At 37.0% G+C, this 18,484-nt stretch overlaps 1 protein-coding gene across 5 annotated transcripts in view; it reads right to left on the bottom strand.

Annotated features, from left to right (window-relative positions):
* The window catches only part of PREX2 (phosphatidylinositol-3,4,5-trisphosphate dependent Rac exchange factor 2), a 295,426-nt gene that overhangs the window by 210,551 nt on the left and 66,391 nt on the right, over window positions 1–18,484 (bottom strand). For all 5 annotated transcript variants that reach the window (XR_013553558.2, XR_013553556.2, XR_013553557.2 and 2 more), the window contains exons 2-6: window positions 15,324–15,395; window positions 13,822–13,944; window positions 10,591–10,695; window positions 4,251–4,352; window positions 443–604 (exon numbers count right to left, since the gene is read on the bottom strand). Coding sequence is in view for 2 of the 5 variants with exons in the window: in XM_078441822.2 (XP_078297948.2) it covers window positions 443–604; window positions 4,251–4,352; window positions 10,591–10,695; window positions 13,822–13,944; window positions 15,324–15,395 (564 nt within the window). In the remaining 3 variants the exon portion in view is untranslated. The remainder of the gene's footprint in view (window positions 1–442; window positions 605–4,250; window positions 4,353–10,590; window positions 10,696–13,821; window positions 13,945–15,323; window positions 15,396–18,484) is intronic.

Here is an 18,484-nt window from a genome sequence, read left to right as displayed (position 1 = left end):
AGAGAGATTAAGTGGGCTTACAATGAAATCCATCACCATACACCTAATTTAGAATCTGAAAATAACAGTATCACAGAACACGTATGGAGCGGAACCCCCTTCTTAACTCTCTCCAGGATTCAAGCTATGTACTTGTTGACCAAAGGCAGTCAGGAAAAAGGATAATCGAGATGCACAAATACTGAAATACCAAAGCTTATAACCCACACAGTGTTGGGTGGCTCTATCACAAAGCTTTCAGGCTGTCACTAAGTCAATTAACTGCCGCTTTATGGATATTTAAAAATAATAATGACAGCACTTTTCAGAAATGGTTACAGCCCTCTGGCATTATCTGTGAAAATGACCATTTATGGTTCAATCCAATGTCAACAATTCTATTCACAGTATTAAGACATAACAAAACTATTTTAAGCTCCATTGTTGAGTAGAGTGAATGTACCTCCCAGCCTTCAATGTGAGACTGCCACTCCTCCAAAACTTCTAACTTCTCCATCTGCCTCTTGGCCTCATTTATGTTGGAACAGACGGCTTTCATGGCTTGGAGGGCTTCCATTACTGCTGCGTAGTCACTGTGTTTCCTTGGAGTCCGCTTCAGCAACTCCTGTTTATACACAAAAAACAAATCGCCCTTTGATCTTCTGCTTTCTGGTACAGCAGGTTCAGACTGACCAGGAAATGAAAACTGCAAAGATCGTGAGAGCCACTTTCAGAAGTGACATCACAAACTCCACTAGGATTAAGATCAGAAATAAAAGGTTGAATCAATGAATGTGCATTACCCCTAATACACATTTGGCAGTGATTTTAATTTTTTCCTTAAAGTTATTGTCTTTAAAAACTAAATTAGACTTCTCCTTTCAAACTGTCAAATATCTCACCTGCAGCATGAAATGTTTTTATAAGTTTGACCTCTGCTCCAACCAGAAATATAACTTTACATATTTTCCTCAAGTCTTTAACAGAATAGTAAGCCCAAAATTTCAGAAATAATTTAAATGCCTTATTTTCTAATAAATTTTTGAGAAGCTATAAAAACATGCTATACATAAAGCAAAAATTTTAAATAATGTCTTACACTCCAGCAAAATAAATGATGTGTAAATTCCACAATACTCCATCATTAAAGGGGAAATTTATGCTGTTTTCACCAATAACTTGGGTTCATTCTCTGTAATGAATGAATTGCCATATGCCTCTCAATAATTTTCTTTTTGTTTTTGTTTTTTGGGGTTTTTTTGGCATTTTATGGTTTTTTTCCATTCAGGATATCAGAACAAGAGTAATCTTTAATCTTTTAAATATATTAAAAGGTCTTGTTTGTTTTTTAGGAGCACAAAATTAAACATCTTCACCCACTGTCTAGACAGTTGTAACCACATTGCTTTTTAATTAGTCATTTGTTTCTTTACTACAGTTGCCATCATCATGTAACTAACACAATTACAGAAATCCTAAGGCAAGTGTTTTAAAAGAATTCTCTTAATTCTTAACATACAGTGGGAAAGTATGCAGTTGTTATATTCTCCTGAGGTCTGTTATTGTTGAAAATTTTGCCATAAACTTTGACCCTGCATTCAATATGTTCACACTCTGTTCTGCAGAGCTAGCACCAAAAGAATACACATTACATCACTCCCAAGACAAGATTTAAAAAGTTATGCTGGAACCCAAATCCATGGAAGAGACATGCTGGCTTCTCTAGAAATTCTAAAGTGCAGAAGTATTTGTAAATTATGTGAAGTGGTCAAGTCAGTCCACAGGCTATGATTTGGGGCCCCATGCAACTGTGCCCAATGAGTACCTGTGGAACTGAGAATTTAGATAATGTAAAATAGCAAGATGAATGACTAGTAATAATCTCTGTCAGTTACTTTCCATGAGCCTTGTGCTGATTTCAAGTTCCACAAATAAGACCAATATATCTTTTCTTTAACACACAGCCTAATCCCTAATGTCTTTCTGAGTAAATAAAATCATCCAAAATCAAAGAGATTATCAGCACAATAGTACAACAAAGAAAACCACCAACACCAACATACCTACTACACAAGTAAATAGTTCTTCACGTTTCTTTGCGAAGACAACCATCCAAAGAAGGGGAAACATGACATCTTTTCACTCCTTGAAGGTACCGCGAGTTATTTATCTTCCTAAGCAAGGATGTGTCCATGATTCCATCTTTTGAGAGGTCAGATCAACCAACCCTAACCAGCAGCCATCCGTAACCAGAAGTGATTTAGAACAACTACTTGGCATGGCGTATTTCTCTTAATATCACTATCCCTTCTGACTCTTAAACAAATGCCTACATTCCAAAGCCAGGTCCAGGGACAGCTGAAGTGATCTGGGTCACCACAATAGGCATCTAAAAGGACTCTCACAAAGATAAGTCACCTTTGCACCAATCCTCCCACCTTCTGAGGACCACACCAAAGCTCTGCATAACTGGAGATCCCCATGTTACCTTCTCTCTAGGGCTTCATTGAGCAACTTCAATGGACTTTGTTTTTTTATAAGGAGAAATTGTTTTCAAAGAAATTGTACACAAAACCCCAATTTATGCAACTAACAGAAGTTGTAGTTAAAAAAAGGTATTTTTAGGGACACCCAGGTGGCTCAGTTGGCTAAGCATCCAACTCTTGATTTTGGCTCAGGTCATGATCTCACAGTTTATGAGATCAAGCCCCACATTGGGCTCTATGCTGATGGCATGGAGCCTGCTTGGGATTCTCTCTCTCTCTCTCTCTCTCTCTCTCTCTCTCTCTTTCTCTCTCTCTCTCAAAATAAATAAATTTTAAAAATGTATTTTTAGTTAAAATTCCTTACATTTATTTCTCAAAGAGTTAATCAATAAGAACACCAGTTAATATATGCATAGCATTTTGGAGTATTTTTAAAATTTAGATAGCAAGTAGTGATTAATATATTAAAATAAATCAGAAACAAATATATATGAGTAGTAATAGCTAATATATATGGAATACATACTGTGTTAAATGATTTGCCTAAAATAGTTCAACTATTGTTACTATGTAATCCCTTTTCGATATGCATATATATGTATACACAATATATGGATACGCATATCCATATACACATTCTTGTAGATACATGCTATAATTTCATCATAATTATTCCTATTTCATAAATAAAAACCCAAGGCTTTAAGAGGTTAGATTATGTGTTCAGTACACAGCTAGTAAGCAGAATACTTAGGATTTGAACTCAGAACTCATGTGCTCAACCACCATCCCAAACTGCATCCTGATGTTGTAGTTGTAGTTCCTGATGTTGTACCTCCAAAAGCATCATTTTCAGAATTGCCATACAAATCTATTCACATACTTTAATACTACAAATAATTAGGACATTATAGTATGTTTTTCAGAATAAAACTTTGGGTCATTATAATGAGGCAATGGACCTACAACCATTAATGGGGCATGTCCTGTCTTCCAGAGGTAGTGTTTGCTTATCACTGTCATTCCTATCATTTATTGTCCCATGTGACTCACACCATTCCCTGTAATATAGATTTAAATACCAAGCTCTGAAATTATGTAACTTTGACTTTAACTTCATTAGTATCAAGAAGTCATCATTTTTAGGGACTATCAAATCATATGCCCACAGTGGATTTACTTAAGATAAAGAACCCTGTACATAAAGTGCTATATAAACTGGTCATAAGGTACTTAATGGATTATCTTGAAACTAATGCATTAACTCTAAATAAAACTCAAACAAATATATTTTCTACAAGGAGCAAAGTCTATAAAGTAGTCTACAAAGTCTCTTTTGCCAAAAGATCTGTTTCCTACTCCATATATATGTGACAAAATAGCCATTTTCCCCCAATAACTATGATCTGCCTTTTCTTTAGAAAGTCAGATTATTTAGGGGTGCCTGCATGGTTCAGTCAGCTGAGTGCCCAACTCTTGATTTTGGCTCAGGTCACGATCTCAGTTTTGAGATTGAGCCCCGCATTGGGCTCCACACTGGGCATGGAGCCTGTTTGAGATTCTCTCTCTCTCTCCCCCCCTCTCTCCCTCTCTCTCTCTCTCTCTCCCTCTGCCCTTATCCCCCACTCATGTGCTTGGTCTCAAAAAAAAAAAAAAAAAAAAAAAAAAAAAGAAAAAGAAAACAAAACAAAAGTCAGATTATTTAAAAGAAAAACCTTTTAAATACCATCTGCAAAATATGCAGATACAAGGAAAATTCTACAGTGAAATAAACACATAAAATACCTTCAAAAGGAGAGGATACTTGCAAATTCTTTGTATCGGTGTTACTAAATATCCTTCCAGGGGAACATCTGTGTTCTTCCGTCCTCCGAGTAGCATACAGTTCTGAAGTGGAAATAAAAACAATTAATTACACTTTTTAAAGTCAAAGCTGTGACACGATCTTCTATCATAAAATTTTCTGCTGAAACTTTGTCAAAGCTTATCTCTACATAGCTTCTTTCTCAGAGATGAGCCCATGCAATCACAAATAACATTTACAGAAGACAAAAACAAATACTTCACATTTCATATTGGTTATAGAAACCAAAATGTGTTTTGAATACATATCTTGGAAATTAATTTATATATATTTTTCTGAGTATGAAGTCTGAAGACAAATAGGATAGACATGGAGGAATGAAGGAATGGATGGATGGGTGAGTGGATGGGTGGATGAATGGATGGATGGAGGGATGAATGGATTGATGGGTGAATAAATAATAAGTAGACAGACACAAGTATACATAGAGATCAATCCTGCTTATAAAGGGAGTTGTGTTGTAGTTGAGTCATGGTGTGGTGTTGTGTTGTAAAGAGCAGGCCTAGAGACAATTGGGTTCTACACATGCTCTGCCACTGACTAGTGATGTAACTTGGGCTGATTTCAGAATGCTAGTTTTCCTGTCTGTAAACTTGGCATGTTTTCAACCAGTGATTGCTAAGTCACTGTTAGCTATACTACCTCACCAATGACACTGGCCAGCCAGTCGCAGAGGAGGTCAGATACGATCTCCAGAGAGGCAAGAGGAATGGGACATTCTCAAAATTAGCAATCAGAGGAAGATGAAAGGGAAGAGGAAATCAACTCTGATTTAAAAAAAAAAAAAGCCTATAGCCTCTTAAGCATCTGGTCTTTATTTAATGGTTTAAGTATTAATACCAAAAGAAAAAAAAAAAGATTTGAAATTGATGCCAAAACCTGTTTCTGCAGTGTCTATCAGAGTAACTGGCATAGAGAAAACAGGCATAAATATGTAATGAAGGGAGAAAAGGGCCCCTCAAATATCTATTATCATTTAGCTACCTTTATACTACCATTTTAAAACTACTGTCCTGTATTCATCGAGAAGACAGACCAAGTGCCGAGCAGGAAAGGATGAAAAGGAAAGACTGAGGGTAACAGCAGAACCCCCTGCCCGCTGTCATGAACAACTTGGCTTTAGCTCCAATTTGTGTATTCAAGTCAGCACAACTAATGCCATGACTTTAACTTCCCCCAGACAGTTTAGAAGTCAGAACAGCAAATAAGTGTTCTGACTCAAGCATGCTCTTTGAGGGGCTTCATCCCCTATTACAATCAGTTTATCAAAATATTCTTTCCAACTCTGCATGACATTGTCCCCAGAGCAATTGTATGAAACACAACTACACAACTATGTACATCTCACTAGATTTCCAGTGATGTCAGCATTCCAGTAGGAGTTAGCATTCCTATAAATGTGGCCACCCCCTTTTCCTAGCTCTGGGTTGAAGTACCTTAAGAAACTCATGACTGCCTAACGCACTTTTATTTCCTTGTCTATTTGTATTGTACGGATTAGGAACTGTCTTCATAATAGCAGGGGTTGGTTGCCACTTTAGACTGGCTTATGAAAGCCAGCTCTCTTCTAACGTATACACAAAGAATGTCTCCTAAATGAGCTCCCAGAGATTTCCCTGATCATGAAAACTTACTGAGGTGGCAGCATATTCAAGTGCCCCAAATAATACCATCAACAAATCTGTAAACTCTTACCTGTTTTTCAAAGGATAATTACTATTATCCTCATTTTATGGATATGGAACATGACACCAGTGATGTAATGAATTTCCTAAAGTCATTCAGATAATTAGTGGCCACTCAGTGCCAGGGCAAGAATTATAAAAAAGTCAAGTTTCCTACCAGACTATGGCTGTAGAATCATCTAAAACCAGAACTCTTGAGAATTTTCTGGTGTGGCTTGACACAATTCAAACAATAAACTAGACCAATGTGAACAAAGAGTCAACTGCGCTGAGAACAGAATGGATTTAGTAAGATAGCAGAGTTCTAACACTTTATAAAGAGCCCTAAGATTTCAGTGGCATAGGACTCCTAAAAAGAACGGCTAACTTATAAGACATAAAACTGGGTAGAGATATCAGCTGCACAGTCAAGAGTCACGAAAGAGTCACAGGTTCTCAAATTAAGTCAAGGAAAGTTACTAAAAACAAAACAAAACAAAAATAACCAACTTTAGGAAATAGACTTGATAAATTACGATTTGTAAGAACATATTGTTGTAAGAGCAATCACTTCCCTGCTAAAAAACTTAAAAAATGTAGTTTAAAAAAGCCAACAAAGAAAGTAAAACAGTATACCAAGGAAGGTAAAAGAGGAACAAAGGAACAATAACAAAACCACACATACAGAAAAAACAATAAAATGGTACATATCAACAAATAATATCAATAATTACATTGAAGGTCAATGAACTGAACATCTCCAATCAAAAGGCAGAGATTGTCAGACTGGATAAAAAAGCAAGATCTGACCATATACTGTTTCTCAGAGGCATGTTTTTGATTTAAAGACACAAATATCTTGTTAACTCAAATAATGGAAGAAGATATAACATACAAACAGTATGAGAGCTGTCATGGCTATAATAATATCAGGCAAAATAGATTTTAAGAAAAGAAATACCGCTAGGGAGAAAGAAAAACATTTTATGATAAGTAGAAATACAAATGCAAGCACTTTAAATGAATACATATTTAAAAACAGGGCCCCAAAACATATAAAACAGAAACTGACATAATTGAAAGGAAAATAGACAATTTAATAATTATACCCGTAGATTTCAATATCCCACCCTCAGTAACTGACTGAACACCTAAAGGAAAGGACTACAAACATAAATGACCTAACATTTAAAATTTTTTTAATGTTTATTTATTTTTGAGAGTGGAAGAGAGACAAAGCATGAGTGGGGAGGAGCAGAGAAAGAGAGAGGCACAGAACCTGAAGCAGGCTCCAGGGTCTGTGCTGACAGCAGAGAGCCCGATGCGGGGCTCGAACTCATGAACCATGAGATCATGACCTGAGCCGAAGTTGGATGACACTTAACCGACTGAGTCACCCAGGCGCCCCAAATGACCTGACACTTATAGAACATTCCACCCAAAAGCAGCAGAATATGCCATTTTTAAGCACACATGGAACATACAGAGAAAAAAAGAAATTCCAGGACAGACCATATGCTAAGCTATAAAAATGTCTTCATGAATTTAAAAGGATTTAAATGGTTTAAGTATGTTCTCTAACCAGAATGGAATTAAATTTTAAAAAATCAACTACAGGAAGATATTTGAAAAATTCCCATACTGGGAAATAAAATAACAGAATGGTAAAACTGTGATGATTCTAAGATTTTACCCTAGCTGCAAGCTAAAAAGTTAACTTGCCACATATTTATGGATGCTAGAAGAACACATAAAACTCCTAGGACAGGGATATAGGACCTCTTTTTTTTCTTCTTTACAACAATACCAGGAGCCAGAGAATCACTATTTTGGGGCCAGTTTCCCAAGCCCCAGCTCCCACATGCAAGACAAAGAAGACCAGATGACCCATGCACATGTATAACACGAGGGGGAGACCTGAGGCTATGAAACATGCATCTCTTATGATGGCAGCAGGCATCACTGCCCACTGCTGAGGACAAAGAGACTATCTCTACCTTCTGCGGCTGTTCATGGTACAAACATCTTTTAAAAGATAGGCCCAAACAAAGGCACTCAGTTCCACTGCTCAGAAAATGTGCAGAAACACAAGTTCCATGCAGAATTATCCCCCAAGACAAACTTCTAAATAAAGAACAGACTAGGGATGCCTGGGTGGCTCAGTCAGTTAAGCCAGGTCATGATCTCACGGCTCGGGAGTTCAAGCCCCAGCCACAGACTCCTCACTGACAGTGCAGAGCCTGCTTGGGTTCTCCTTCTCCCTCTCTCTCTGCCCCTCCCCTGTTCATATGTTCACATGCTTTCTCTCTCTCAAGAACAAATAACATTTTTAGAAAACTTAAAAAAGACTAAAGATATTACAAAGGAAACTAGACATTTTCAAAAACTGAGTAATAAAAACACGTGTCAAAATTTATGGAATCAGACTAAAGCAGTGTACAGGGCAAAATTCTTAGCTTTAAACACCTGTATTAGAAAAGGCAAAAAGGTCACAATAAAAAACTTCAACCAACTACGAATATAATGGAACTTCCTCAACCTGAGGACATCTATGAAGAAACCTACAGCTAACATACTTAATGATGAAAAACTGAATGATTTCCCCCTATAATCAGAAACAAGGCAGAAGTATCTGTTCTAAACACTTTTATTCAACAATATACTGGTTCTAACCAGTCAGTGCAAAAAGCCAGGTTGCGGGGTTGGGGGGGTTGGGGGGGGTGGGAATCCATATTGAAAAGGAAAAGTAAAACTGTCTTTACTCTCAGATGACATGATCCGATATGTAAAATATCTTAAAGAATCTACAAAAAAAACTACTAGAACTAACACATGACTTTAAACCACAAGATACAAAAATATACATAGAGCAAAACTAAATAACAGTTAAACGTTTATGTGGCAGCAACGAACAATCCAAAAATGAAATTAAGACAATTCCAATCACAACAGCATCAAAAAGAGTAAAATACTTGGGAATTAACTTAACAAAGTAAGTATAAGACCTGAATACAGATTTCTCAAATATAACAAAAACATGTTCATATGGACAAAATTTAATAAGTTGGACTTCAAAAAAATGTCAGACTTTTGGTTTTCAAGAGATAATATTTTTTAAATGAACAAACCACACTGGTAAGAAACATTTACAAATTACACATCAGATATAGGAGCTGTATCCAAAATAAAAAACAATTATAGCTCAATATAAGGTAAACATCTCAACTTAAAAATGAACATAAGATTTGAATAAGCATTTCACCAAACAGGATATGTGGATTGCTAACAAGAACATGAAAGCATGCTTGATATCATTGGTCATGAGAGAAATGCAAATAAAAATCACCTTCAGATAAACTACACATCCACTAGCACAGCTATAATTGGAACTGGTAATACCATGTATTGGCAAAGACAAAAACCTCAGTTCTCATACATTGCTGGTGGATATGGCACAGCCACTTTGGCAGCTTCTTAAAGTTAAACATAAACTTACTATGACCTAGCAATTCCACTCTTAGCATCTACCCAAGAGAATGAAAATATCCAGATGAAGACTTGTACATGTATGTTCATAACAGCATTGTTTACAATAGCCCAAACTGAATTTCCTGGCTTTTCTATACTAACAAATATCTCTCTCTGAAATGATGTCTCACGTGTAGTATCTTCGAGGTCCATCATTAATCACAGTCATCTGTTCACCCAATGGTCACATATTGGCAAGTGGATAAACAAAATATGGTATATCCATAAAACAGAACACTATTCAGTAATAAAAATGAATGGAATATGTATATATGCTTCAACAAGGATGAATCTCAAAAGCATTTTACTCAGTAAAAGAAGTCAGATATAAAAAACATTACATTGTAGGATTCCATTGATATGCATTATCTAGAAAAGGGAAATCTATGGAGACGGAAATTAAACCAATAACTGCCTGGAGCTAATGGTGGTTGTGGAGATGGGCTGTAAACAGGCATGAGGGACTTTCCGGGGTGCTGGGAATCTCTAAAAGTGGGTAATGGGACAGATGCCCCACTCTACAATTTGCTGAATGTTACTGAATTGAACACTTACAGTGTGTTCCTCCCCGGCAATTAAGTTGCCCAAATTATTGCCAAAATATGCATTTATTTGTGCTATTGTAAAGAAATTAAATAAAGTGAATAAGGAATGCACATAGGAGAAAAGTCAATCTTTAAATGTCTTTTCTACCGTACCCATGATGTGTTTCCTTCCTGTGACTGCCCTACTTATAGCTCCCTTAGCAGAAGTAAATGAAACCCTACAGAGTTGAGGGATATAAAAGCAATGATGAACTCTAGCATAAATGTCTTCCTCGCTAGGAACCTGTGGTTCTCACAAACAATTCATAGTCAACCAGGAGAAGGTATTATCAACGTTTTCGCATCCATACGCTACTGCCAAGTCTCACTTCTTACGTTTATCAAAGGACTCTAGCCTCCTAGCCTGGATGTGTTTAAAGCATTGCCCCACAAGTAGTTTTTATACTACACTTGTGCTAGCCCTTGGCTCTTAGTGAGCCTATCAACAAATCACAGCATGTGGTAACACTTAAATATATACTTACCAAAAGAAATGTGCGGATTGTTCTTATTTTGTTAAGTTCAAGAAGCAATTTTTGGGCCTTCTCATGGTTACTACAGTATTCATCATAGATACGAAACTTGTCTTTCTGTGAATTCGAGTAAGGATAAGTTAGAGTCATTTTATTAGCCATTTTAAGATACTAACTCTGTGTGATGTTTATGAACAAACTTATAGTGTTTACTATATTTTGGGAGCTCTACTGTGTGTATATATATAAATACATTCTATTCATTGATTTTCTCTGACCCATAAAGAATAGCCTAAGGAAAAGGATAGGTTATATTAACCAGAGTCCAATATGATGTATGCAATAAGAAGTAAATGAACTAAATGGTAGCAATTACAGAGAAGAGAGTACTTAGCTTTACTGAGAGGGCTCAGGTATAGCTTTAAAAAGAAAAAAAAATAGTATCTGTGCAGGGTCCAGGGAGATGAATCCATCATTCCCAGGCAGGGAGAGAGAAGGAAGCTTTTGGGATAGAGGGAAAAGCATGTGCCAGATTATATAGGAATAAAGAAACGTAGTACCCTGCGGTTCATATGCACCAATCTGGACAGTCGTGTTTAAGAGGGACACAGACAAACAGGAAAATACTCAGCAACAGGTGACTAAGATAACAAGTGATGATGGACTGTGAAGACACTACGTATGAGAGGTCAGTTCAAAAAGAGGTATTTGTTAGTATAGTAAGGAAATGGTAGCTACTTTCAGATAGCTGTTTTATTGTAAAGGATTTACAACTCTAAACATAAAACTAGGACCACTGGGTAGAAACTGCAAGGGCACTGATGGGCAGTGGGTAGGCAGATTCAAGATTAACATAAAGATTTTTTCTTTTTTTTTTTTTTTTTGGTCTTTTTAAAAAAATTTTTTTTAAATTTACATCCAAATTAGTTAGCATATAGTGTGCAACAATGATTTCAGGAGTAGATTCCTTAGTTCCGCTTACCCATTTATCCCATCCCTCCTCCCACAACCCCTCCCATAACCCTCAGTTTGTTCTCCATATTTATGAGTCTCTTCTGTTTTGTCCCCCTCCCTGTTTTTATATTATTTTTGTTTCCCTTCCCTTATGTTCATCTGTTTTGTCTCTTAAAGTCCTCATATGAGTGAAGTTATATGATTTTTTTCTCTAATTTCACTTAGCATAATACCCTCCAGTTCCATCCACATAGTTGCAAAGCATAAAGATTTTCTAATGGTTAGAGCTGTCACTGAAAGTGGTCAAGCAGAAAAAAATGTAAACAACCTTCATATTTGCTACAAAGGGATACTGTCAAAAAGGGAGTCTTTTCACCATCATGATCTCTAAGTATCCTTCCATCACTAGATTTTTCTCCAAGTGGCCATGATTCGTGTCTATCAAAGCAGTACCAATAAGAGGAAGACACAGAAAATGTGTTGATCTATATTAGAATAGGAGTATATCCTCTAAAATTTCAAAGACAGGCATCTGGAAAGCAACACTGAGTGTTATTTTATACAGCCAGTAGAAAATGTATTGAATTACTTATTTCAAGAGATGATATGACCCAAATGAAACAAGTATTCAGAAATAGTTGAGTAAATTCACAGATGACAGATTCATAGTGTGTTACTGAGGAAATGGATGTCAGAGTGCAAGATTCCCATGTGCAGGACTGGACTGAAAGAGCAAATACTCCAGCTGGCAGAAGATTTGAATTCTTTCATGAAAAGGAACAGTCTGGATTAAGTGGACACAAACATGCGTGGTTTCCAGTCATGCCCAAGGAAAGCACAGCTTGATCTTGCTATGTCCAAGGAGCTTCTCCTTTTAATATCATTATCTTTATGAAATATATCCTGAATATTAAAAAAACATATGCAGAGTCTGCTCACTACATATAGAAATATAGATCTAGAAACTACATATGGTTACCTTTATAAAAGTTAAATAGGAATAAAAACGTGTTTTTAATGTTTATTTTTGACAAAGAGAGAGACAGAGCACAAGTGGGGGAAGGGCAGAGAGAGAAGCAGACACAGAATCCGAAGCAGGCTCCAGGCTCCAAGCTGTCAGCACAGAGACTGACACAGGGCTCAAACTGATGAGCTGTGAATCATGACCTGAGCTGAAGTCTGATGGTTAACTGACTAAGCCACCCAGGCGCCCCAAAGGTTAAATAGAAATAAAAATAAACAAAAACTGGGGCATCTGGGTGGCTCAGTTGGTTAAGCATCTGACTCTTGGTTTTGGTTCAGGTCATGATCTCATGGTCTGTGGGCTCGAGTCCCACGTTGGGCTCTGCACTGACAGTGCAGAACCTGCTTGGGATTCTCTCTCTCTCCCTCTCTCTGCTTGTGCTCTCTTTCTCTCAAAAATAAATAAACTTTAAAAAAAGAAATCAAAATAAACAAAAATTGATTTCTTTGACAAAACACTTTGATATTTTTAAATAAAACATTAATTATATAACATTTTGATACATAAATGGATTCAGATTGGTATTCTGAAAATAAGCATCAGTGGAATATATATATATATAGCAGTACTATTTTTATTTTTAGTATGAATGCCCTCAGTTCTAAAAACAATTTTCATTTTCAGGTGACTTTTTACTTTGCAAATTGATTGCACAAATAATTTCAACTGCCGTGTCCAGAGGGATGGAAATGATCACACAATCATGACGTATGATTTGAAACACCAGAATACTGACTGGCTATTCTTCTGTACGGCTCAGTACAACCTTCTGAGGAACCATCCTTGGGAAAAACTCAGATTCAGGCATATGTGTACCTAGAGTGAATAGGTTTGTCCACCCGCAGGTTTGTCACCAGTCGATTAAAAAGGGAACATTCTGACTAACAAAAGGCTCATCATGCCATTATAAGAGTAAGGATTTTCTGCCTCAAAAGGGAAATGCTCTATGTTTGAGAGAAACATAAAAATCCATTCATTATGAACAGCCTGAATATTCATTAGAATTCAAAGCTACAGAGCATGCGAAGAACTAACTTGTTGGGGAAAAGAAAAGGCTGTTTATTCTTCACTGAATAAAATGGATGATGTGAGGCCCTCACCCCTTTCTGGCTCTAAGTGGAAGATTTCATTGGCCTTAAAAGACCCCAAACTTTTGGTGTCACATTTTGCTTCTAATGCTGAATTCCCACATTCCCTTGTGCCAAACGCTAGACCTTAAAATCTAGGGGGAAAGAGCTTTTAAAATAAACAGAAATTTATCCTACAAAGTGAAGAAAGCAGGTTCCCACTTCTTGCTGAGCATTAGGTTCTGGATGTAGGCATTCTTCCACGACTTTTAAAAATTCCTTATGTACTGCAAGGATATCTTCAATGTTTGAGAACAGCATCTGCAAATACATGTAAGTGCAATAGTGAAGCAGGTTAAAAACAAAAACAACTAAAAAAAAACCAAACAAACAAAACAAAAAAAACAAAAAAACACACAAGTCCGTAAGAGTACAGTATTCTGTTTCCAAGCTGAAAACTTCAGGGCATAGCAAGCCAGTCAGCAGAGTGCCAATTTTGTCTGGACATCCTCTCCACCCCCACACAACTCTGGGAATCAGGAACCTATTCCTGGCTCTCAGGAAAAGCCTAAGTGACTAAATCCAAGCAGGACAGTCCCCACCCTATTAGCGAAAATGGGCGGCAGGTAAAATTGTGCAGGCGGATTTGCTGGCAGGCTGTGTGGGACAAGGGTTTCTTTGCTCTCTAGAAAGGCATCCTGGAATGGACCGCCCTTTTCCCCCCTCTGGAAAGGTGCTGTGTCTGGAAGTGACAGCTGGGACAGCTACAGGGTCATTTTGCAGCTGCGGGAGGAGCCAGTCCACGGCCAAGCTGATAACCTGGATGTCAGAGTGAAGAGGTACAGAGAACCTGGCAACCTTATTGACCTCCCTGAGCCACAGGTCCTGAACCTTTTTTTCTGCCTGGAGTTTCCCAATACGAGAGACAAAGCATCTTCAAGCCATCTGAATAATACAGACACTTGTCTTTTGCTTTCCACCAAAAGCACACAAACTAAAATACTCCCACGGTGAGGAGAATTGGAAAGTTAGTATTTAATTTATGAAAAAAATACTCGGAAGGGCCTAAAAAATCCTTGGATTTTTTTCTATTTTTAGTAAAGTAAAACAGCAAATCAGCACCAAAAATAAACATCAATGATGATTTATAGAACTTAAATGAGTAATAACAATAGTACAATTAATTTTCATGTATCTCCTCCCCCTTTACAAACCTCCTCATAATTTTCCTTCCCTGCAGCTTAACAGGAAATTCTTATCCATTTGTTTCTGAGTCCAAGATATTATGCGAACTTTTTCTGCACCAATGAACCACCCAAATCATTTGTTCTTTAGAGATCAGAGACTGGAAGTTGCATCTGTCCACCTCTTGCCTTCCTCTTACACACACAACTCTGCTCCCTCCCTCTCACGGACTCTGAGGTTCTCAGTCTGGGTTTGTTTTCCTTCCTTTTTTCAAACTGCCCTAAGGCCTTGGCAAAAAAGAAAAAAAGTCTCCATGTCTTCTATGTCATCATCATAACCTTCTGTTTCTTTTCCCGACACCGTTTCCCTTTTTCTCAGCGTCGCCCACACAAGTGCCTGGCACAGAGCTTCTACTGGTACCAGTAAGCTGAAGAACACTCAAGTAACATCCCACAGATAAAATCTTATCTGAGGAGAATGTGTGCTTGTGTTGAGGGCAAACTGCAACTCCTCACCTTCACTGTTTCTTCTGTTACATTTTTGTCAATTTTTGACGCGGCGCACTGGTTCATTCGGTGTAAGAACGCCTGCATGAAACAAAAAAAAAGATATTTTGAAGGTGACATTAGGTTAATAAAATAACAGGGTGTTGAAGAGAACTAATTCTGTTTTACAGGAAACCAAAGTTTAAAACTCTAATAACTATTAGACTTAAGAGTCCAATGTTTTGGGGGAGCCTGGGGGGCTCAATCAGTTAAATGTCCGATTCTTAATTTTGGCTCAGGTCACGATCTCACGATTTGTGAGATTGAACCCCACAACGGACTCTCAGCTGACAACGGGGAGCCTGCTTGGGATTCTCTCTCTCTCCCTTTCTCTCTGTTCCTCTGCCACTTACACATGAGCACTTTTGTGTGCTCTAAGTAAATAAATACACGTAAGGGAAAAAAAGAGTCAAATGTTTCCTAAACTTCTAAGTCTTATGAAGCACAAGACCAAACTCTAATGAAAAATGAGATTTCTCATAAAAAACAAAGGGTCAGAAATTCCAGTGACCTTTTTGGAACTGAGAGAGATTGAAAGAAGGAGGTAGGGAGGAAGGGATAGAGATAGTCAGTGAAAGAGGAAGAGAGAGTGTGACTCTTCAAGAAGGAATGGAGGGATTTCTCTTCCTCTCTTACTTCCTCCCCCAAGTTTTAGAAAGATGGATTTGGTATTCCTGGGATCAGGTCAGGGCTCTCCATAGCCCTATGGTAGGCAAATAAGTTCATTAGTATTTCAAAGATCTGGACTCTTCTTGACAAGTCATTAAGCTTGGACTCATGACTAAATACACTATTATTTTTGCAAAGGAAAAAAGCAGAAAGAGTTGTTTACACTGGGTCTTAAAAGAGAAGGTTTGGAAGGAAAAGGAGAAGTGACTTTCCATCCAGCAAATCTGGTTTGTGTCTTTAAGACATCGTTCATTAACTATCTAGTGATCAGGTGAGATCACTGCCTTCCCTGTTTGTCTTAAGAACTTCAGCCACTACCTGCCAAGTCAGGGTCTGACTGCATAGCCCACCAATCCCCAGAATACACAGAGGCTCCAAGGAGTCTCTGGAAACTACATCAAACGAATGAAGATTAAGGTAAGAATCCCATTTTAATGTTTATTTATTTATTTTGAGAGAGACAGAGACAGAGACAGAGGCAGAGAAAAAAGGGAGAGAGAGAATCCCAAGCAGGCTCCCACTGCCAGTGCAAAGCCCAACATGGGGCTTGAGCCCACAAACTGTGAGATCATAACCTGATCTGAAACCATGACTTGGATGCTTAACTGAATAAGCCACCCGGGCACCCCAAGAATCCCATGTTTGACCTGGTATACTTACAAAGATTTAAGAGACTAAGACAACCCAGTATTGTTCAAATGTTCCAAAGTTACCATCCTCAAGACATTGCTAGTAAGAGTATAAAATGGCACATTTGTGGGGACAATACAACTTAACAATATATCTCAAATTTTTAAATGGGCATTTCCTTTAACCCAGCAATTCTACTTCTAGGAATCTATCCTAAGAAAACATTCAGACAAGGGGTTACAGTATATGGATTACAAAAGTGGAAACACTGAAAACAACCTAATGCCCATCAATAAGGGAATCATTTAATATATTATGGTACATGCAAATTATAAAATACCATGCAGAAGTATAATAACAAATAGAATGTGATATAAATTACATATAATTATGTGCATATAAAACAGATGTCTATAAAATACTGTTTGGTGAAAAATTTACTAATCAGCATACTTGAAATGTACTGACATATATGTACACACATATACATATTACATGCCATTATATACACATAAATATACATGTGTAATGGTAGTGTGCATTCATACTGAGAAAATATGTAGCATATACCAAATGCAAACAGTGGTTAAAGATGACCTTTATACACTTTCTTATGCTCAGAATATTTGGCTGCGAGCATATTATAACTTTTGTGAAAAGAAAAACAAAAGTATTTAACAGAAACAAAACAAATGAGCCACAGGATGTCATTCCTAGCATTAGCTTCAGACCCATCTCTATTCCCGATTACACCAGTTCATGTTTCAGAGTCTATAACAACAAAGCCACATCAGTACTAGTAGATCCAACTGAATGAAATAAGTCAGCTGAATTAAATAAACTGAATAGAAAAGTACTGAATGTCACCTTAATTCTTTCATTGGAAAGTGTATATGATATGCGATGTGAGTTTTGAACTACTATCTATAGTTAGGTGTAACTGGCAACCTACAGAGATTCTGAATTTCCTGACTTTGCCCATCTTAATTAGTATGAGTCTTATTTTTAATTTTAGTTTTGGTTTTGTTGAATATTTTCCATGTATTCATACCAAAAATCGTCTGTTAGCTCTTTCTACTTAGTCTTAAAGTAACATGGTAGTTTAGTTGCCTAGTTTACATTTCACGTTAACCACACAGTAAACAGGTAACCTCTCACACAAGCAAAACTAAACGTTCACCTCTAAATTTATAAACATTTTTCTTCATGAACTGAACTCAGTAACATTCTGAAGCTGATAAATGAAAGTCTGGAGGTAGTACAAATGAATCAAAATATGAGTTAAAAGGAAACATACAAACTGAGACAGTAAACTATATCTTCATCTGACTTTTTATCTTCTTACCCTCTGTGACAATATGGAACTTTTTGTTTAACTGTGAATGAAATAGAACCTGGAACTTGTTAGCATTTCTGATCAAGCATTTATTTTCCTGAGAACTTCATTTTATGCACAGAGAAGGCAGATTTCAGATACTTTGCTCAGAACGCAAAATCATGAAAACAGACATTTTTGACAAAACCTAGAAATCTTCCTTCCTCAATATAAAGAAAAATAACCTGTCTTCAGAACTGTCTTTTAACAACCTTTCAGACTTTAGTAATTAGTGCATTTAATTTTTTTCCTATCAGTCAAAGAAGCATTAATACCCTAAATACAAAAATACATGAAGGATTTAATATGCTGTTTTACCTCTGCATTCATTTATTCCCATTGGTCCAGAATTTCATCAGAATTAGATCATCCTCATTTTGATACAAATATACTGGAAAAAGGCTTATGAATGCCAGTGGTTCTCAAACTTTTTATTGTGTATAATAGTTGGAGAGTA

This window comes from Panthera onca, chromosome F2, assembly GCF_046562875.1.
Source record: "Panthera onca isolate mPanOnc1 chromosome F2, mPanOnc1 haplotype 2, whole genome shotgun sequence".
Taxonomy (NCBI): domain Eukaryota; kingdom Metazoa; phylum Chordata; class Mammalia; order Carnivora; family Felidae; genus Panthera; species Panthera onca.
This window is presented reverse-complemented; position numbering and strand designations above follow the sequence as displayed.